Source organism: Xiphophorus couchianus, chromosome 14 (assembly GCF_001444195.1).
Source record: "Xiphophorus couchianus chromosome 14, X_couchianus-1.0, whole genome shotgun sequence".
NCBI classification, from domain to species: Eukaryota; Metazoa; Chordata; class Actinopteri; order Cyprinodontiformes; family Poeciliidae; genus Xiphophorus; species Xiphophorus couchianus.
The window spans coordinates 11,513,260-11,536,679 of NC_040241.1; the positions used below are offsets into that span (position 1 = coordinate 11,513,260).

Consider the following 23,420-nt stretch of genomic DNA (forward strand, 5'->3'; position numbering starts at 1 on the left):
CTGACATCTAATTGTCTACACGAAGAACCCAATCTGAAGAAAGTTTTGTTGTGCATCCTGTCGACAAGTGCAGGAGATGCACTGATTCGGCCTTCAATAGGCAACATAACTGAGATTATATATATGATGAATACATGTTTCTGAGTCCAAGTTTAAGCTTTCCAAGTGTCAAGAGAAGTGGAGTTTTGATGACTACACCGAGCCCTCTGTGACAACTGAGGATGAAGAATCTGCATCTTCACATCCCAGACGAACATCTTCTCTTTCTAGTGGATGAGGACGGCGAACTGCAGGAGGGTGATGGACTCCCAGCATGTGAAAGGTCTGACCTCGTGGAGGGGGTGTCAAGAAAATCCGAGCTCATCCCACTTCCCCATGCTGGAGATTTTAGTTTAACAGTAATAATAAAGTTATCTTTAAAATGAATCACTCAAGTGACATCAGGGCCCAACAGTAGACTTAAGTGTCAATAAAATAAATCTGGTTGTGTGTGTTGTTTTGTCTCATGCAAACTTTGCTTTAATTCTACTTTTTTCTATCTAATCATAAGAAATCATAGTCAGTCAGAAAGAGTCATTAAACAGGAAAAGCAGGTTTCCTGGAAAAAGAGGAAGTTTCCAGCCTGCAGATTTATAAAAATAGCTGAGACTATTCCTTATTTTAAAGCATGAAAGTTTTAAAAAATTAAATCTAAACATTTTGAGTAATTTGATAAGATTCAAAGTAAAATACTTATATTAATATTGATTTACTTGTAATAATACTTACACTTATATTTGTGGGAACACTTACAAGAAAAACAAGTAACTGTAACTTTGGTATCAAATAATTAGAATCATGGATTATTCTTGGTTTCTTTTCAGAAAAACATCTGTAATAACTCACATTAAGATTATAATAAGTATAATTAATAAGTTATGGTTGTAAAATCATAAATGAATGATAGATCAGAGAAGCTGAAGAAAATAAATGTGATAAATGTGATTTTGACATTAAACTTGAAATGGTGTAAAAAGGTGTAACTGCAATTAAACATCACTGATATGTTGGAGGTAGAGAGTAGGTGAAAGGTTGTGCAGGCAAGGGACACAGGAGGTTGAGCAACCCTGAGACATTGGCACAGACATCAGGAAATGTCTGTAAGACAGTGATGGATATGAGATCATCTGTCTAAGCAGACAGATGAACCCTATATAAGGTGGGTGCAAAAGAGGAACCGTTCGTTGGATCCTCCGGGCAGCTTCGAGCCAAGATCGAGATGGACAAAGAACTCTGCAGCTGAAGAAGAGCCGGGGCCACAGAGCCGAAGACTGTCCTGCGCATGGGGACCAACCCGTCTGGCCCACAATCTGTGGCTTCGAATCGCACTTCTCTCATCGGCTGGGTTCTGACCCCAAAGACAAAGATGAAGACAAAGACAAGGAAGAAGAACTGGTGCCTTTTTTCCTGCCAGCACCAAGTCCTGTGTGACCTCAGCATCCATGCGGAGAGGAGGCTCATCAGACCTGCGGAGATCCTGGCCTTCGCCGATCAACATCTTCCTCCTGCTGCCACACCTTCTTCATCATCAAGCCAGGTCTGGGGTTCGAAACGCCAAACTCCGTCCGTCTCTCTCAAAGGTTCCCTTTTTTAGTTCTCAGTATCAGCAGTAGGGAAAGATAGACTAGATGACTGATTTTACTTATTTGATTATTTCTGCTACTGAATTAAGCTGTACTGACCCTTGCAAAAATGCCTTACTAATAAAATATTTAGCATAAAGAAAATCTAAAAGATGTTGTGGACATTCAGTTAATGAGTCACCTTAAAGTTCTTTGATGGTTGTAAAATAGCTGTGATGTTTGATTCTGGAGAGGAAGAGGTGGAAAATGTTTTTAGGTTGCTGGTAGCCCATATTTAAAACCTCATCCTTGGGACTCGCCCGAGTCACTAAAACCTACCTGGTTCAATAACAAATGCAAGTTGCAAAATAGAGAACGAGCGGCCGTTAACAGGTGTGCTCTGTGAAACTAGTTGGCTGTAGGCTGCTCAGTCTGGCTAATTCACAGGGGGAAGAAGGGTGGGACACCTGGATGTAGGCCGTCAGATAACCAGGCGAATCGTTTCTCGAAACCAGCTTAAACAGAGTTTACTTCAGTTCTGGACAGGGTAAATCCCAGCAGATTTAGGAAACTCAACGGACCCGTTAGACGGAGAGCTGGTAGCACATCTCCCCTCTCAGAAGAGGAAGTACGAGAGTGAGAGAGTAGAGACAGAAAGGAGGGGGGGGTGTTGCGCAACAACACAAGGCGGCGAACAATTTATGCACGTTCTTAGCCATTTCCAAAATGTGCAAAAAATTCTTTCAAATTGCATCTATGGGATATAGAACATAGAGATTTTAAATGAGAAAGTGAGTTTAATCCACTTTGAAATAAAACTATAGCACAAAAGTGTATTGCATATTTTGCTGATTATTGACTTATTATTTTAGCTTAGAGTGAGTAAAACAAACATATGGCTTCTGGGAAAACCAGAAAATTACCTAAGACCAACACAATTTTTCCCCCCCAATACAGAAATCTCATCCAAGAGTTTTAGAAATTGGCCTCCCAATTCTACTGATCTCAATAAAGCAATCTATGAGACGTCCTACGCATGAACGCTCCATCTCTCAAATTCCAGGACAGATCTTGTGCTAAGACCTTAGCTACAGAATCCACAGCAAATCTTTAGAGGTCTAGTGGTGAGGGCTGTTTTGGTAGCAAAAAGAGGAACCGACACACATTTGGTAGATGCCCTTTAAATGAGCAGGAACATGTTTTTGCTCTTGCTCCACAAACATGATGTTGAATACTTTGCTTTTCTGGTTTGATTAAAACACAACTGGAGCATGTGTTGTTGTCCTAATGTTGAATTTCTCTGCAGAATGACAGTGTTTCTTAAGCAACTCCTAGTCAAACAGACGGTCTATACCTCGACTTTGGTTATAAACACATCCCATGGAGAAGTTTCTCATCTCTGCAGGCCTTCCCACCCAACTGAGGACCCACACAGTGCATCTGCTTCCTGTACCTGAGCTCGTCTCTGGTCCAGCAGCCCATGAAGTTCTTATGAATTCACAAAGAGCTGGCGTATCAATAATAAACAACCTTCTCAATTATTGACAGCTCTGTACATCACTACTCTTTACTGTTCGTCCCCACCTTGCTTTCAGAGGTCCATTACCTGCCCTGCACTCACTTATTTGCCTGTTCATTTATTCAGGGGCCTCCTTCTTTTCTCCTTCTGCTTATCTCTCGCTTTCGACCAAGCTGTCAGCCTGACTGCAGATGGAGGGATGGAGAGAGGAAGAAAGGTGGGAGAATTAGGAGAAATTTACGCCTGCATGTGCCTATCTGATTTGCGTTCTTGAAATTTTTTCTTTTCTGCATATGTTATGGAGTATGTCTCTCTTCAAAAGCAAGTAAAATTTCTACATTGCTTGCCAAAATCAGCTGTTTTTTTTAAACTCTGCCTTCACCTCTGCATGCATAAAATAAATAAATAAAGCCCACCGCTCCATCCAGCATTCGGCGCTTATTACAGGAAATATGCATGTGCAGCCAGCTATCTGAAAGACTGTTCCACTCTCCACCGAGAGAGACGAGGAGAGAGAGGCATATAATCCTCACAGAAAGTGGATGAGATGAGAGCCAGGTCCACTCCGCGCTCAACAGGGATCTTAAAAGCCACCCACACGGTCTCCATCAGCAGGAATAACAAAAGAAAAAGGGAAAAAAATAAACAAAAGAATATGGGTTTTTTTTGTCCGGTTCCATTTATTTTCTCTCATTTCAAACATTTCATGCCAAAATCTACAAATACTGAATTAAACATTCACATTAGTGTCTATTTGTTGAATGTTCGTATTTCTTATGCAGCTGACATTATGAGCTATACGAACCACATTTCCATTATAGCCCGTTTGTATTGCCATCACCTAAATTACTTGCATTTGCAGAAAACAGTTTGATGACCTTTAAGAAGATGCAGAGCTTTACACAGAAATGGACGGACTCTGAAGCACCGTTTCAACTGACAGTATGCCTGGGGTGGGTGTGTTTTTATTACTATTAAAGGCATTTTATGGTCAGATGAGACAAAGACTCAGTCTATTTAACAATGAATGCCAAGAAGCATGTTTAGAGGGCTCAATGTGATTGTTTAAAAAGAATAATAAAAAACGTAATTAAACCCCAAATCAATTCTTTTTTGCAGATAATCTGTATAAACTGGGCCCCAACTGTGCCATCTTTTGCTACTGTGCAAATTTTGACATTTTTGAGTAAAACTTCTCAGTGCTGCCCTCTTTGGACTAAAGAGTGGGTACTGCAATTGGTTTTTCCTATTGGTTACAAATGGTATAGCTTAGTTAATTAGTTTTTATGATGCTGCTTGTTCTTTATGTTTTCTAACAAACCCATGGGATCCACCACAAAACCGATGGATGAATTAATTGAGATTAATTTACACACAAGCGGACAGTGTCTGTTGATTTGGTGACTTGTGAATTTGTTTGACCTGAGTTTTATTCAGGGAAATTCGTCAAGGGGGGGAAATACAAATCTACTCCACACTTTTCAAAATTGTATTTCTAAAAAAACAAAAAGAAAAATAAGATTAAATGATGTGCACGACCTGCAAATACGTTTACAGAAACTAAATAAAGTCAAACTAAAGGTCTTATAATTCTAGATGTGTTCTCTCTCTGACCCGCTCCCACTGTGTTTATTTTTATTTACTTATTCTCTACATCTCTCTGGGCCGCTTCCCTGTCAACTCAAACTAAACCAACATGTTTTACAAGCACTTGTGGAAAGCAAATGCCAAGACATGAGAATACAAATCGCTTGCCTTTATATTTCTTTTTAACACAATAAATCTTGTCCTCTGTCAAGTAGCATGTTTGTCGGAAGCCCATCTGCAGATTTCCAACCCCAAAGTTCCAGCCTGCTTTCCATCACTCTATCCCAGTCTTCCGTTCTTCCTTCCTTCTTCCTATCTTTCCTCTCTCAAGCTGACAGTACCTGAGGGAAGAGGCCACCTGCGGACCAAGTGGGGAATCAGCCGACAGCTGTGTGCACACTCTCTCCGGTGGCCTTCAATTATTCACTCACTTCTCCCTCCTCCTCCTCTCCATCTTCACTCTGCTCTTTTCATCTCTCCCCACCGTTGCTGCCTTAACCTCTCTCTGTCTTTTTTTCACACAGATTGCATGTGGCATTATCCCCTCCTGTTCTTCTCTGGTTTAATCCCCTCCCTTTCTCGTTGCTCCCTTTTTTCTTCTCCACCTCTTGGACTTCTCTGACCGTCACTCCATCACTTTGTTCACCGTCCTCCTTACCTCGACTCCATCAGCTCCTTCCGTTCACTCCACTAACCTACTCTTTCTTTCCCTCCATCTCCCAGCGTCTCCTCCTTCCTCACGTGCTTCCCCAAAGATTGATGACTCTTCAGCACCAGGCAAACAGGCCTGTTTAAAGTTGCATGAGGTGATGAGACCAACTTTTCTCCTCCTGTACTTCTCCTGCTCCAATTTTCCTCCTGCCTCCCCTCCTTAAATCTGATGGCGGTGGCCACTTCTACAGGAGAGGCCTCACGCTGTTCCAGACGGGTCAGAGGACTCCAAATCAGACAGCTCCTGCTTGTTCTCAGCTCAAGTCAAGATGCGTCAGTGTGACGTGTGGCAACGAGCAGCGAACTGACTTTGTGATAAATGATCCCCCTAAGGACACAACTCGTGAACAGACAAAAACAAGCTGATTGCCGTTGATATAATGACAGTGAAATGACAGCTGCAGCAGGGAAGACTGTCTGTGCTTGGCTTGTTCAATATACTGCTTTTTATATTGGACAAGTTGATGCAAAATTTTATTAAAAGATTTAGTGCAAATATTCCTTACGTTAGCAACATTTATTAAACAACCTCTGTGCCCTCTTGTCTGCCCTGCTGGCTCTACTGGTTGATGGGCTGTAGCCTGCTCTGGCTTCCTGTGGGGTGGCTGCCTGTGTGATGGTTGGAGGGTGGCTCTCCACTGTCCCTGGCCTGGTGGGTGAGCCAAAGGCTGTGGTGGCAGGAGCTGGGAAGTATAGGTGGGGCAGAGTAGAGTCTGGGGACAGGAAGGGGATTAAGAGATTTGGGTCATGCTTGGGCAGACAGTGAGGGTTTGGAAGTTGGGTGCACCAGATGGAGCCTGGGGTCCTGAGTGGTTTGACAGGTCTCTGGGTCCTGGGCTACTCTTCAATGGCCTTGGTCAGTGATGTTTTTAAGACCATGGGTGGGACAGGAGTGGGCTAATTTGGGTACTGCCCCCCAGGTGGATTCATACCAGTGCCTTGGCAGTGTCTTGACCTCTAATGGGAAAGCTCATCAGATGGGATAGTTAGGTGTCTTCCACACCTTGGTCCTTCTGAGTTCTTGCTAAAGCTGTGGGCTTGTGCTTGTCCGGTGCTCTGGGTGGATGTCAGACCTACGTTTTGCTTGGTCTTACTGCTGGGGATTGGAACAGGCCCTAAGCCACAGAGTCACAGACTTGGCCTGCACAGTGGCAGATGACTGTGAGGCTGGATTGAGGGGGCTCTGTGCACTACGTTTCAGCCTATACCTCTCTTTGACCTGTGGCTGCTGCTCCTGTGCTTCATTGTCCATCTACCTCTGAGAGGCATATGGCTGCACTGTTGTGTTGCATCTGTCTGCCTGGGGCTACTGCAGTCTTAAAGAGCAGAGTCCACCTGTGCTTTACTGTTCTTGGGTGCTATGGGTTGCAGGTTTTCTACCATTCTCACCACTGTAACTGTGCATCTCAAGGTGACAAACTCACTCACAAACATTCAACACAAGCACACGCACTAAAATATAAGCAATCCAAAGGGATGAAAGGTTACTATTAAGACAATATGGCATGCCTACAATAATACTGAATACAGTTTTGATTTAATAAAGCAATCACACAATTAGGATTCCATCTTGAGATATCATTTCTGCAGAGCAAAACTTCCCTGCCACATGTAGTCGACTAGCTTCTCTATATAGTATTCCTGAAATGCTACCAAAGGACATGTGAAAAAAAAAAAGTAACTTGAACTAGAATGGTTGAGAAATATTATAGTGCTTTAGTCAGAAATAGCAGAACTGTGTGTAGAAAGTTAAAGGTAGAAATTAAATTCCCTTCCAGAGGAGCAAAGGCCTGGAAACAAATACTCTCCTGGGCAGAACACTCAAGCTCCCCTGCCTATAGGATATATATGTATAAGAAATTTTATTTTGTTTTAGCTTCCTAAATAAAAACATGGTTTCCTAGGCAAGAATTGTGTGGCAGCAGCAATCCTTTCATGTCCACATTATGCTCAAAGTCTATTTCATCAAACGAGTGTAGTTCAAGGCACGACAACTTTAACAATAATGGGTTATTTAATTGTAAATAAGCCATTTACATTGAAAAGAGCTGCAGTGACATGCAGTGTAGGTTGTGGTTGAGTTTCCACAATGTCCAGTTAGCTGTAAAAAAGGAAAGGTCCTTCCTAAAGACATTGAACAGTGACTTCCTCCATTGACATTGAGGGCACTCATTTCATTCAACATATCAACATTGTGACTGAATCTGAAGCAAATAATTGGTAACCTTTTTAACTCCAGACTTTATTCAAATGAAAAAGGATCTCTTTAGCATATAAAGAACTGTTTACTGTGGATTTATCATTATGTTTTGGTGCTACATGAATAGTCAGCATGTACAAAAAGATGCCTGCTGTTTGAGGAGTAAATGTTGGACTTTTTGCCTGTGGTAGAACTGAATCAGAGCACAAAGGTGCAATAACCACTGTGCCGTAATGAATAAACAAGAAAGTTTTTAATGTAATTAATGTGTGCGCTTTTGTTTTCGTTCATTCTCTTCTCACAATGTGCCACACAATGAGTCGAAGCTTCTCAGAGCCATTATTATGCAAACCTCAATTTCACCAATCTTACTCGTTCAGGGGAATCAAAGGGCGCACGATATCTGACCCGAGACACAGACGGACGATTAGCGAACAAGCTGTTTGACCTGAGCTGCTTAACTGACTGCCATCAAACAGGCAGGGAGCTGATGGGAGAAGGCAAGGACCAGAAAGTAGCTCTTCCCTTTGTTTTATTCAGGCCTCGATACAAACTCTCCACCTAAGAGACAAGAAACTAAATCAGACTCCAGTTCATTAAAAAGTCAATTATTTCCCTCGGTTTTGTCACATATTCTGAACATAAAGTAGCACTATGACCTACAGGTTAAATAAAGGAAACAAAAAACACACAACATTAAAATTGTCTTCTGTCTTCTTCAGCTTTATGGTCGTAAGTGAGTAATTTTCATCTTAATCATCCCTGACTAGTGACTGGTCAGCGGGAAGTTCAAAAATCAGATTTTATTTTACTTTTTATCATCACGTAATGCATCACATATAGCCAAACCAAGTTGTGCTAATCTAATAGCATTAATCATAGGTGTCAGTGAGGAATTTTAGAAGTCAAGTCATTATAGAATTTTGCTCTAATCTATATTTTTGAGTGTTCAATTTCTATCATGGAACAGGAAGGATTTAGAAGTCTTACACTTAGGGGAAAGATGTAGATTGTCTGTAAACACAAAAACAATTTTCTTAGCTAACTGTGCTAAGGCCTGGGATGCAAATGCCATTATTATATTAAAGTAGGGGTGCCAAAGTCCAGTCCTGGAGATCTACCACCCTGCAACTTTTAGATGCATCCCTGGTCCAGCGCACCTGAACGGAGCTATTTGAACATGAAATGTGAATTTTCTTCCAACAACTGTATTTCTGGGTTGAAGTTTAAAAAAAATAGCTATGATTGTCATTGTCACCCCCTTCTCTTGATCTTACCAGTCTCCTTAGCTTTGCTTAACGCAGACACACAAAAAATAAACTGTTATTGATCTTTTCATATGGACTTTGAAAGGCGGAAAATCTTGTCCAAACAAACACCTCTTCTTTCTTCGCAAAGTGATACTTTGCGAAAAGATTCAGAGTTATGGAAAATCTCTGCTGAAATTAGCTGCGGGAGAAAAATAAGCTGAAGAGAGCGAGGGAGAGAGAGTAGTGCATTTATAGAAAGACAGAGAAAATAGGTGAAAGACAGAAGATTACCACAGAGGCATTTAGAAAGAGAGGCGACTCTGGGAGAGAGTGAGGAGACTGTAAAAAGGAGAGAGTGAGAAAAAACAAAGGTAGGCAGCGAATCAGACGGTCAGAGTGACAGATCCAGACTGACGAGCAGCAAGAACATGTTGGGGAGCTGAGAGATGACTGAAAAATGCAGGAAAAGAAAGACAGAAAAAAACAGGGACTTGATGTACCTTCTTTCTCAGCCCGGAATGTGAAAGTCCGGAGGCCCGTGATGACCTCAAACTTATTTTCGCCCAGTCCTTTCACCTGTCTGATGGCACTAACCAGGATGAGACCTTTGGAATACATCTCCTAAACAGAAAAACACATAATAAGTGCTCCAAACACACATACAAACTGAGCTACATTCATGCAAATATTGCTATTGAATTCCTGTTTATTCCTATTATCTGCATCTGTAAACACACAATGACTTTTTCCCCCCAGTGCATTGTTTGCATCAATAGATGTGTAAATCGGACTTGTATTACCATCAGCTGGGATTGAGTTCGGTTTGAAACAGCAGTGACAGACATCCTCATCAAAGCGGAACCATATCCCATCAAATGCAGCGTCAAATTTGTTTGCACAAATGGCTGCCTCTGTTCTTTTTTCAGGCGTCAACTTCAATAAACGGCACTAAGCTCTCGGACAAGCAGAGTGGGTCAAAATGCTACAGATGCTGCTGGAATTAAAAAAAAAATCTGCTATACAGTCAGAGTGAGAAAGTTAAGTTTGATCGGCAGTAGTTGATCTCTCTATTGGGGACAGGAAGTGGTTGATTTTCAGTTGGACCAGCACCAACCAGTGATTGCTCAGCCGGAAACTCTAAAAAAATAATCTTTCTCTGATTTGTGCACAACTTAAAACCACCACCAGCACTCTAGTGCAGAAGTTGTTACTGTGGGAAGTAAAGCAATCCCCTGCCTGTTTGTGGTATAACTATTCATGGATTTTTCTACAAAAAAATAACCCCTAATCAGTCGCTGAAAATCTGCCAGGTCGCAGATCCTTTTATAGAGCACATCTAAAATTTTCAGAAGAAAAAGCAGCTTGGGCAGCTTAAACATCTAAATGCTACTTGACACACAGCCAATCAAGGGGCACCCTTCATTTTCCTTAACATTCTTTGATTTCAACTCCAATCTGATAAGAAAGACTGTAGATATTAGCTTTTGCAGTAGTGCTGAAGCAGCTAGCACCAAGTATTAATGCATATTGAAAAATATTTGTTGCTCGAACTATTAAACTATTAGTCACAAGTTGTGGGTAGCTGTAATCCCCAGCTGCCCCAAATACCCGTGTCCACTAAATACATAAAATTTTCATATTTAGAGCAGTGTTTAAAATGAAGTCAGAGAAGACAGAGTGTTATAAAAAGCTGTTTAATAAAGATTAATTTCAACCAAATGTTGAGGAATGTCTGAGGTTCAATTAGGCTGCAAAAAAAAGGCGAGAGAGCGCAAGTCTTCAAAAAAGATTACAAGAAGGCTTAAATCACAGCCAAGTTTTTTTCTATCGTTTCAAAATTTAACATCTGTCCTGGTCTTTTGATTACGTCAGAGTTAAAAGGTAAATATCTCCATTCTATAGTTCACTGTCTACTTAGCAATACAAGATAATATTTTTCTGTCAATTTTATCAAGTGAAAGACAATTTATAGTCACATGTGTGTCACTCGTTTAATGAGATGCAAAACATTAAGTATTGGTAGTTTATACCAGCAATTTTCAACTTTCTATGTATGTGAAGCCACATTTGGATAGAAATCTCAATGGTGCTTGGTGAGCTCCTGCTTTTCTAGTTGTAATCTTGACTTCAGGTAGCGTTCTTGTTTTTGTGGTTGATTTGTTTCTTGCAACTGGGAATTTGGAAGAGAGTACAAAGGGAATACACCACAAAATGCTACACAAAGACATAAAGATGTCAAATCTGTTAAAGTTTTGTCTTGGTATTATTAGTGAACTCCTATTTTGTAATGTCTCCTCTCACACAGGTATTCTGACATATATTTGTTATATGTTCTACAAACACCCTTGATGGGAAGTTAGCAAAAATCTGTATCAGCGGGTCAGTGTTTTACAAACAAGATGGAGATTTTTGCAAATTGTGATTAGTGCATCCCTAATTAGAGCCAAAATTCATCCTACCGTCATTATCTGCATCTGTAAGCCCACAAGTACTCCCCCTATTAGCACATTGCTTTCATCAATATCTCATCAAATGTTGTGCCTAGTTCATTCCCACAAATGGCTGCTGCTGCTGTTTTTTTTTTTTATTCAATCATCAACTTCGATAAATGGCACAAGCCCTTGGACAAGCAGGAGCATAGGTTAAAGAGCAAAATCAAATCAGTATTAGAACGGCAGGAAACGACTCAAAATTAGCAAAATGCGAGACCTCAAAAAATAAAAGTAAAACAAATAATGTTTCTTTAGATGCAAAGGGACATGTTAAAACAAATATAGAGGCTAAAAACAAACTTCACAGATGTTAAAGACAAAAGAAAATGGGGACGCACACTGTTCTGGGATTTGGACCACCGTGCGGTACGGGTACAGGTAAAGAAGAGTTTGAATGTGTGCAATGTTTTATTACCCTCATGTTTTTCCCCAAAGTAGCATTAAATTAAGGCAGGATGTTGCACAAGGGGCTTTCTGACCCTCTTTACAATCTCCCAAGATAATGGCAATTAAAGTTCTGGGTCAATGTGGGTGTGAAACGGAAAAGAAAAGGAAAAGTATTAAACCTTAATGTTATGACTGCTACTAGAGGCAGAGACAGAATGGTACGGCTGTCAAAATCGGAATTCAAAACCTTCTGTGACAAGCGCAGCACTGAATTTCCTTTAAAGTAGGTGGAAAAATTCAAAAAGATCTCAAATTGTGATGTTCTTGCGACAGCGCGAACTCCGGAACAGTACATTACGCTTCTCTAATGATGGAAAAATCCCTTGGTTCGCATTTAAGGAAAAAAAAGGTCATGGCAGACATTGCATTATTCATGTTGATAATGTCATTATCATTGCAAAGTAAGAAAAAAAAGAGAGCGAGAGAGACATGACTCATTCATTTCCTCTGTTGATCTTTAGTAGTATTGACCTGAATTTTGATTCTCAGCCGACAAAAAAAAAAATAAAAAAGACTTTTGTTGATTGGCATGCATGATGCTGCTTGTTTGCTCTACTGTCCTATCTCGGGGTCACGTCCTGCAAAGGCAGAGTGCAAAAGCAAGTGATGGGAAGGATGAATGAGGGAAGAAAGAGGAGGTGAACTCCTGACTCCCTCTTGCCATTCTTAATTAAGCTAGTGACCTTGACGTTTGCAAAGGAAGAAAGAAAGAAGAAAAAAAAAAAAAGAGTACGGCCTAAAATATACCAACTAGCACAGTAACTCAGGGAGAGTGGGGGTGGTGGGGGAATACATACGGATGGAAAGAGCTCGAAATAGAAAAAAAAATATAGAAATTAGGTTCATGTGAAAAGGCCAAGGAGAGAAGTAAAAGAAAGGAAATGGAAAGAGCACAGGAAACGCTACAAACCGAGTGATGCAGGGCTCTAAAAGTGGCGCACGAGGAAGAAAAAAAAATTATACTTGTGGGAAAGGGAGACATAATGTAAAAATGAAGATGCCTAAGGGGGTCAGGTAGGGGTCTTCCTCATATTAAAGCAGGATGTTAACAATGGCAAGCAGTGGCTCAACCTAATTACCGACCCGTAGCCTTGCGCGTCTCTCTCCCTGGGAGTTTCACTGTGGTATCTGCCTCTTTTTCCCTCTAAATTTAGAAAGAAGTCAAAGAAAGGTGAAGAAGAGGAGAAAATGAAGTATGTGTCTACATTTGTGTGTGCCGGGGTGTGTAGGGGTGTGTGCGCATGAATTATCTCTGCGGTTGTTATGCTGATAATTACTGTACACCCCCAGTATGGGTTAACAGTAATTAATTGTTTTAATTCTGGTTTTGGGGTCACAACAGAGAGAGTTTGCTTAATTGGTTATTGTGCGGCCTGTAAACACTGCGGCAGCAGAAGAAAAGGAAGAAAAGGAGAAGATTTCCGATCGGAAATCGCAGCTACATACTCTTAAATTCTGCTTACAATCTGATCTCAAGAGGGGGAAACGCAAAGAGGCCTTCCTGTCTCCTCACACGCACACGTGACTCACCTATTTCCAACTTTCTCCCTTCTTACTGCGTCTATATTCCAGCTCAAAACCGCAAATTGTGTTTTACACTCACATGTGTCTAAATCTGTCCCATCACAGGGTTCTGTCAGTTTCTTTTTTTTTTATTATTCGTTTTTTTTTAATGAATAAAAGTGCCTCTGCTGCAAGGGTAACCGTGTCTCTTCAAAAGCAAACTAGTAAACTTCAGGAAACAATTAAAGCAAAGCAATGGAGCTAAAGCCTACAATAATAGGGGCACCATGAGGAGAAAACAGAGAGGAAGGCTAAATAAATAAATAATTAAATAAAAACACTGAAGAAAAAAAATGGTTGGAGGATGCCTCTACCAAAATGGAGTTTAAGCTGTTGTGTCTCCAAAGATCCAGGTTTGCAGTGGAGGTACGAGGACACCAGCTGGCTGAAGCAGAAAATTGCAATTTTTTTTTTTTTTTAGGGGAGAAAATGACTCTTAGAGAAATTTTAAACATTTAGGCTTGAAGCTTTTGTGCTTTCAGCTGCAACCTTGTATTGATTCCACAGGGTTTCTATAAGGTTTTATAAAGTCATTAAAAATTCCAACAGATTCTTACATCTAGACAGATTCTCAATGCTCTTACATTATGTTATTCTTGAATTTACATGTTTGTTATTTTTCCTCTATGTTTGTGTTTCTCCTTTGGGAAATGCGCCCACAGGGTGAAATTTTGGGTCAGGAATTTGGGTGTTTTCATGCTGTGACAAAACAACAAGTTCCATGTTGCATGGAAGCAATGGGAAAGAATTGCTTTAATGTGTACTGCATAATTTAGATGTCAAAGATAGGACTTGGGTAAAAATAATAAAAAATTACAGAAGTTATAGGTTTTTATACTTGCTTTCCTAATTTGCTGCAACATTACTTCAAGATAAAAATATACTTTCCCAATATCAGGTTTCCACTCTTCTATTCTTTGAATAACCTCACATTCAGTAGGGGGGCAATTCATCTAAGCTTCTTTTGTACATTTCCTTTATTTGCATGTCTTAATCAAATTATTTAAAATCTGCTTACTTGCATTGCAAGAAAACCTCTGTTCTCCATAATGCAACCAGAAAATATTCAAACCTCTTCAGTTTAGTCTTGTTACAAAACTGATTTTGTTAAAACACTTTTCTTTAATCCACACATCACATCTCAAAATGAAAAATAACAATAAAATAAAATACATGGTGTCAATCAACTTATTCAGTGGACATAGTTGGGAGTGGAACATCCTTCTGTATATGTTGACCTAACAGACCAGAAAACCAAAACAACAAAGTCCTGGAAATTGTGTGTGAACCTCCTAGTGGAAAGTGTTAAATCTGGAGAAAGTTAACAACTGGCCATCTGGAAAAGCTGTGTGGTCTCTATTATCTGGACCTAAGAGAACCATCCAGAAGAAGATCAGCCATTGCTGGGGTACGCCGCCATTTTCTTTTTAAACCAAAAACATCTGAATTGGTCAAACCAGGAGAAACAAACTTCTCAGATCTTTGAAAACACCAACACTAAAATATATTTTAGAATAAGTCTGCAGTGTGAAAATGGAAAAAGAAAAACGTGTGAATGATTTTCATTGTGCAGGAGATCACTGCAAACAAATTTGTACATTGCATTCAAAAATGATCACTAGCCACACAGACTAAAAAAAGAGCATAAACCACCACCGCTTCCAGCCAACAAGAGAGAAGCGGTTGAGGTAGGCTACAAATCAAGACTGCTTACACTGACAATTCCTACAACTACATATGGTGATAAAAAGGAAAATGTAGCATTTTCTCATTTCATGAGTGGTGAGAATGCACGCAAACCAACCGTAAAAGTTGAGAAATATGAACAGAATCACACCAGTTAATGACCTGAACATAATGACTGTCATTATCATGGTTTGTTTCACTGCTTGGGGGTCATTTGAGTAAAACTCTGGCTCTAACATCTAAGGCTGAACCCCTTGCAACTGAAAGGCTTTCAAACCTATTACAAAATCTGTCAAAACAAACTTGTCTGTTATTATGTTTACAGACTTATTAACAGCTGATCAGCTAGATTATTTTGCCTCCCGTGATGTCATGAACGTTAAAACGCAAAAGCAGAACATGTTTTTGTGTAATCCATAACTCATTGCCCAGCAGGGCTTTTAGTTTCAGTGTACATTTGTTAGAGATAAAAAGATAAACCAATGGATAGTATCTTTAAATCTTAAATTCCTTTTATTGTTTAGTTTGCAAGATTCACGAGCTATAATCTGACGTGCAAACTCAAGTGTTTTACCAGGAATATAATTTTTATTTCTTGCTATTTGGAGAAGCAAGAAATTGCTGTTTTTTTGTTTACAAAAAAAACAAAACATCTTCTCCAATGCTGGCAAGGAGTATTCATTTGCTTTCATTCGCCACCAGGATTATGCTCTTGTCCGTTAATATCCATATTTTACTTTATTGCCGCCGTCATTTTCCATGCAATGAAGTGAGAAATAAATACCTGGCTCTATATTCTCCAGAGGCATCATCTATCCACTAACTTTGTCTGACATGTGGAGCTCAGAGGGGACGTGCACAGGGAGTTGAGATGAAACAAAACCAGCCAGAGAAGTGAGAATGAATCAAAACAGTTATTTTGTGGATCATGTAGCTAAAATCTGGAGCTGACCAGTAATAACAACTGTTAGGATGTGGGGAGGGAAACCCTTCAGAGATGGACAGTGTGTCTGTTCAAACAGTGACCTCTTTCACAGCAAGTATGATCTGGTCCATCACTAAACTAATAAATTCAGTTTTAAGGTTACCACTCCAAATCCCTTTTTTTTTTGTAAGGATTCTTTCAAAAGTTTGTATTGAATTTAAGATGGCAATGCCACATGGTGAGTACGGAATCACAGTAGTGCATTAAGACGACCTTCTGAATTTCAAACAGCATCGGAATAGGAAAGACAAGAGAGTGAAGTGACCTTGAACATGGCTTTTCTGTTGGCGCCACATAGACTTGTCTGAGCAGAAACTGCTGATTTTCAAAGATTTTCATGCACAACCATCCTACAGGCTGAAAACCAAAAAAAAAACAACACAGTGTACCTGCTATACAGTGACTGGTTAGTCTTTACTTTGAGTAGATTCCGTATTTGAGTGTTTAAGTCGTGCTCCAATAAAAACAAGTTGAGGCCTTTGGTTTGTGCATCTGGTATGAATGAAGCTAACGTATCACAGGTTTGGCTGGCTAGTCCGTTATTCAACATTTTCTACAGTGCTCCGCTTTAATATGTACTTTAGACCAGTTTTCAATTATTTAAGGGTAAAGCAGAGGTAATGTCACCTTGGTTTAATGTGGGTGTTCTTGTGAAGAATTGGGATGGGTTTGAGTCTCTTCAATGAAGAATGGTTGCAGTTTGTCTCAATATAGACAGGGTATATCCGAAAACATCCTTTATGGATATGATTTGTGGAAATAATATGATCCCGTTGACAAACAACCCAAATCACAAAAACATATTTTTATGTTAAACAAAGAAAATGTCAAATAGTCAATACTCATGGTTTAATGTCTTTCACATATCGCCAAGTAGTTTTATTTATAACATTTTCTTCTTTGTTGAACATGAAAATCTTCTTTTGTTCAAAAAAAAAAAAAAGAAGTTTTGATTAAGATGACAGTGCTAGCGAAAGCCAAAGGACAGATCCAGGCAAGATACTAGAGGTAGTACTGTAAGCAGATAAGCTTTCTTAGCTTTGTAAGAAACTATTCAGCCGCAGACACACAGCCAGACAGACTGACATTAAGAGCCTAATCCTAAAGCCTCATCTCCCCTTTGGCCTTCTGGCCACCCTTATCTCTATCCCCATCTCCATTTCACTTTCTTATTCCACAGCCCTAAAGCCCAGCTTTCCCTCCACACACACACACACACACACACACACCCCTACGCACGCATACACACGACAGTACACCAGGACCCCGAAGACTACATCTCAAGCCCAAAGCATTCTCTAAAGCCAATCCCTGAGTTGACGAAATCGAGCGTAAGGCGTGATTGATGAGACAGATTGGAGGCAATGCTGTAGAGAGGGAGAAGTGAGACCGAAGATCTCACTACTCTCCCACGCCACCACTGCTATCCCTGTGATGACATCACAACGGACAGAGACCTTAAAGCTGGGACTGCGATTAAGTATGATTAGTTTTGCCTGGGGTTGACAGATCCCGGTGGATTTTCAACTACAGAAGAGCTTTTTGGGTGTTGTAAGTTGGGGGGAAAAAAACAAAAAAACCCAGAAATAATCAGAGAATAGGTTTTTTTGTTGTTGTTTTGTTTTGTTGTTATGGACAGTAAAACAACCAATCTGTTGATTATGCTAGCATGAGCCAGGGGTATTTTTGTTCATGTCGCCCTTTTTATTCTTGGTAATAAAAAGATCATGTTCTCTGAGATTGCACATTCAGCATAGCCTAAAACACCTCAGCGCATTTTCCACTACTTTTACCAAATTGCTCCACCTGTAAAACCTGACAGAAAGCAACAGTCAAATATCTACAATATCTAGTGGTTTAGATTATTAGAATTGGCTTGTGAGATCATTTATGCTAAAAGTTTGTATTTTTTTTACAACCCAATCTGCAAGGCAAAGTAGCTGTCCTAACCTTTTACTTTAGTTCACCCAGTTAAAATTTTATAGCAGATTAAAGAGACAGACAAACCATGATCAAAGTGGTTGCTTATAGTTACTGCTACACAAAGACGAAAATGCAGAAATAAGGCATAAGGGCTCTGCCACATTTAGGGCGTGAACAGGGAAGTTCACGCCCAAATATGTTCTGGTTTTTCAAAGGTCTTATCAAGTTCCTAGCTGAAGGGCTGCAACAAAAATGGTTTAGAATTGAACAATATGTTTTGTGCATGCAGCACCTAAAATAAGTGGCTGTTAGCAAATCAAAAAGCAAATTCAAAGTGTTACAAAAATGGAGATACATTTCAGTAAGTGGTTAAATGTCAAACCCCAAAACTGGGGGATTCGCAAAAAGCATGAGTTGATTAAGGTACATGTATTCCTCATGTTTTTGTTGGAACATGAACAAATTTCTATAGTAAAATCTCAAACACCCAATATTCCTTTGTATCATGCTATGATTCTATTCCTAAAGCTCTAGCACTGCAAGCTGGATCTGTATAATGTAAATAAGGCTGTACTGTTTGTTTTTTATTGTTGCATAATCAATGCAATCATGTTGGCTAACTAAGTCCACTTGTTCCTGCCATGTATGTCCAAGCATCCTAAGGAAAGACATTCTAGCTACAATCGGAAAAAACTCATCAGCTCCTTTTAAAGACATGAAAATTGGTAGAAAACATTTTTGTTGTGCTAGCAACATTGTCTTTACATTTGGAAAAGTTAAGATTTGTTCAAATAAATGGCAATCTATATTCCTAGGCGCCGGTTTTGAGAAATAAGAGATTTGCCGAGGCTGAAAAGCCTACCCACAAAGACCAGTGTTAATGTCGCTAAAGCTAGAATAACATATGTGGTGCAAAGAAAGGAAAAGTATACACTCAGATAGTTTGATATTTTTTAATTTTAATTTTGTTAAATACTGGAAGTGTCTTGATTTGAACTCCACAATAAACGCCTTAATTTGATGATATTATGAGAGTGACGTTAGAAAACTTATTAAAAAGGACAAGGAGGAACATGGCCCTCAGACAGTGCTCTCTTGTTTTTTTTTTTGTAATATCAATAAATGGCTTAATTCTGTGTTCTATAGCCCAGAGTCAACAAGACATCAATATGAGACCATGAGCAGACTAGCAATTTCTATAGCTGGCACTGTGGGGGAATGAACAACAAATTCCAATTTCTCTGTTTCTGACACATAGCAAAGCAGTTCTGGGAGATTTCCCTGCAATCGTTTTCCTACCACCACACTCAAACTGCTGGAGGTGGTTGAAAGTGGAGGCAGGTGGTGCAGAGCTCCAGCTAGCCACACAAATCAAGGATAACAGAGAGATTGTACTCTAACCAAGTCTGAACAACAAACCCTGTTTTCCCTTACACGCAACCACATAAAGAGAGACTTTCATCTCTCTCAACACTGCAGCAACTATGCCGAGTCAAAGTGCTGACTCGTTGGCCTCCTCCGCCAATGCCGCCCCGCTGTCGACCAAGCATGTCCTGATAAATAAAGCAACAAATGTAATGGAAAGAGAAAACAAGGGAAAGGCAGGAGGACAGAGGCAGCGAGAGAGCTATAATTAGTAGGTGATTAACGAGCAGGCATTAGACAGGTCCCACACCATTGATCGTGATGTTGTGCACTGCTGCTGTAGTGAAAACAAGCTCGCCCTAGGAGAAAGGGGTATGAGTTCACAACTCCACACCCACACACATCCAACCACAGAGGCAAACAAAAGGGTTTGATGTGTTTTATAGCAAGAACAAATGGTCATTATTGAAAATGATGACGATGTAAAGCGGATTTTGAGAGACCCGACAGCCACTCAAAAGATTTTGTTTTTGAAAGGACACTAAAAAAAATTGTACCATCTTTTATGTCACCTTGCACAAGTATTTATAGCCTCTGGGCGTTTTCTTTTTCACCTCACAACCACCAGTCTCAAAGTGTTTTGAGATTTCATGTGATGCATCAACAAAAATTAGTGCATAACTGAGAAAGGGAAAGACAATGCTTCATGGCTTTCAACAGTTTTTACAAACAGAAATCTGAAAATGAGGCCATCATTTATAAGCAGCCAAGTTAATACTTAGAACTACCTTTTGGGGTCTCCAACCCACTTTCCGTATCTAGAGATTCTGATTAGGCCAAAAGCTGAAAGTTGGCAGTCTGTGTTGCTGGAGAAATTATGTCACCAGATCTTGTTTCTTCTCCATTCCCTTAGAAATATGTGACATTGAGCTGGAGACAATAGGATGTTAGGCTGGCATTTTTCAAAAAAATAAACCTCTCTATCGTTGAGGTTAGATGGACAGCATCTGTGAACAAATCCTCAAATAAGTGCAACAATAAATATAACATTAGACAATGTTTTTTTCAGCCCAATGAAAGGCCAGGGTAAATAGTTATTTTATTTCAGGTGCTATATCTACTAGATGCAGTTAGTCAGCGCAGAGCTCACCACTGCTCACCACCTTGTCACCATCATATCGCTCTCAGCACAGCAGCAGCAGCGCGGCCTCAGGCCAAGCAGGCCTAGATCTTAATGCCAGTGGTATGCTATGTATTACAATAGTGTTATAAAAACAATAAATGAGCTCCGTCTCACCCTGAGAAACTAAAAAAAAAATAATAAAAATCTTGCAGACATGCAGGAATTCCTCCGATCATGTAAGTAGTCCTGCGTTGTTTTCTTACCACTGGCATCTGTAAGGTGAATGTTGTCAACATGAAGTATCTTTTTTTTCTAATGCCTGTAGGAGTGGGTTGAGTGATGTGTCGGAGATGTTAATGAGCCATGTATTTACTTCAAACTTGCAACTCATTGGCATAAACCAAAACAAAAGCGTGTGGGTTGTCACTATTTTCTCAGAAACTTGTGGTTTCTATCTTTTTTTCTCCGTTGTCGCTCTGCCGACTTGCTCATACATTCACCATGGAGCGTCAGAAATACATTGAAGTTTGTGATTGCAAAATGATGATATGTGAAAAGTTCAAGCAGATGTGAGTGCTTTTGCAAAGAACTCTACATATTATTACAAATAGCCTGTCATTACTATTCTGATACATTTCAGGCATGTAAATACAACACCCTCCATTTTATATTTGAATCTAAATTTCACTTATGGTCTGCAACACCTACAGCTTCCTCTCCTCTCACGCCAATCTGACTCATCACTACCTTCCACTCGACATGAGCCAAACTTCAAACTCTACTGTCACAAAGGGGCAGAAAGAGAGGTACAGCCAGGGGAAAAATGCTGATGAAGGCAATAAGAGATGAGAGCCTCCCGTTCTGTCATTCTTTCACACTTCAGAGCTGGTCAGGTGCCAACACCGGTGTACTCTACAGTACGGTTGGGCAGGCACAGAGTGTTGGTCCGTCACGCATCTTACTCTGTCCTTGCCCCTTTTCTCACTCTGCCAAGCTAATGATGATGACAATAGGGGAGCACTTAAGAACTTGGTACAGAGTTAGCCAAGTAAGGAAACAGGCTTTCACCAAATCACCTAAGGTAGAAATAGCAGCAGAAAAGTTTGAGAGACGACATTTTAGCAGCTGCTAAAATGGTGAGCAGTGTACGTCCCACTAACTCCCCACCTACCTTGTCATTGTTGTAGTAGCCCAGACTCTCGCCATCAAATCTCACCCATCTTCTTTGGAAAACACAATTTCTGCAAAGAGAGATGCAAAGTTTAGGTGGGGGGGGAGAGAATCTAAACCCAATTTGAGAGAATCATGAAAAGTGAAAGCTAACCCCATTGGTGTGAAGACAGTACGCTACTAATCTACTCTGCACAGGTACTCATATTTTATCATGAGTGCCACTGATCCATTAGTGTCAAAAGTCGTATCAACAGCTGTCAATTATCTTAATCAAAATAAATGGCTGCATTGAGTCTGAATATTCAACAGCCCAAGGGCAGTGTGCCAAAGCCATGCAAATCAAGTGCTGAAGGAGACTATAAGAGGCAAATAAATGATTGATAGCTTGGCTTCACAGTAACACTGATGTATGCAGTGCCAGAAGACTGAAAATGAAATCTAGTTTTGCCAAGAAAACCAAACCGAGTAAAAGCAAAAGAAGGCCTGCATCTCAAAACCACAAGGTTTACTCCCACCTTCCTTCCTTTGTCTAATATTAGACTCATGCAAATTTGATAGAGCAGCTTCTCACGTCTGTCCGTGGAGCCATTTGTCAGTTCAGCATATTTAAAGGATCAAGACACATGGAGTATGAGACCCAGAGGAGGACGAACACTCAATCTTTCATCTGAGACTTACAGAGGCATCAGGAGAAATAAACTGTCAAGCTGCTATGCTTGAGCTACCACTGCAAAAATCAGAGGCAAGTGAGGACAGTCACCAACAGTGTGCCTAATAAATACAATATTTCGGCATTCTCTGGCTTTTTAATTACAGCATAGAACAACAAGATAATTGTAAACCATCTATTTAGAAACAAACTTGGTCTTCAGCATAAAAAAAAACAAAAAAAAAACTTAATGGCAAGAGACCGGGGATTTTTTTTCTACTTAGTGTCAGATCTCTTCACAACAGAACAATGTGACTGTTGATGTGGTTGAGGGGGAAGGCATTAAAAGAAAAAGAAAAAGTCTTGATCTAGGGTCCTGGGGCCTCATGCATAAAGCGTGCGTGTGCTCAAAAAATGTGCTGCGCCATATTTTACGCACAAGTCGGTATGTATAAAAATTTACTTTGCGTCAAGGTTTGCGTAAATATACGCACACTTTTTCGCTGGTGTGAAAATGTGCGGCAGCCACGCAAACGTTTTCTGTGGACAATATCAAACTACAAAGCATCAAAACTCACCTAAATACACTAAAAGCTGAGTACATTCAGTGTTATTCAGACCAAGAAGCAACAAATCAGGTGGATTTTTTTTAATGATTTTAATATTTTATTGTTTAAACGTAAATTATGAAACTGAACCGCATTTTTCCTCAGACAATAATCTAACACGCAGACAAAATAAAGAAATTTAAAATGAAAGGATGTGAAAACCACTACCGAATGTAAATAGTACTTTTCCTGAGTTTTTGTCTCATAAAGATGTAACGCATTTATCTGTGCGCCGAAGCGCATGAAATGCATCTATGGGGTAATTTCATTCTGACTGATAAAGAAAACAGGGTTGGATCAGCAGATTATCTCCAGACAGGTTTGATTATTTTTAAGGTGATCAAGGTGTGTATAATCACACGTATTCAAGTAGCTGCGCGGAGGTGAGCCACGTAAATGTGGAGCGCTTTGGTTCTGATGGAGAACATCGCCAATGGAAGGATTCAGAGGAAGCGATTGATCATATTGATCAGCTGGGAAATGTTGATGCTGGTTTATTAGCGTTTAGACTGCCCAGACTGATCATCCTGGAGCTCTG

The 23,420-nt window shown here is 40.0% G+C and overlaps 1 protein-coding gene across 3 annotated transcripts in view; it reads right to left on the reverse strand.

The window, feature by feature from the left end:
* arap2 (ArfGAP with RhoGAP domain, ankyrin repeat and PH domain 2) overlaps positions 1-23,420 on the reverse strand; it is a 134,637-nt gene that overhangs the window by 94,437 nt on the left and 16,780 nt on the right. For all 3 annotated transcript variants that reach the window (XM_028038910.1, XM_028038911.1, XM_028038909.1), the window contains exons 7-8: positions 21,624-21,693; positions 9,369-9,489 (exon numbers count right to left, since the gene is read on the reverse strand). In XM_028038910.1, the coding sequence (XP_027894711.1) occupies positions 9,369-9,489; positions 21,624-21,693 (191 nt within the window). The remainder of the gene's footprint in view (positions 1-9,368; positions 9,490-21,623; positions 21,694-23,420) is intronic.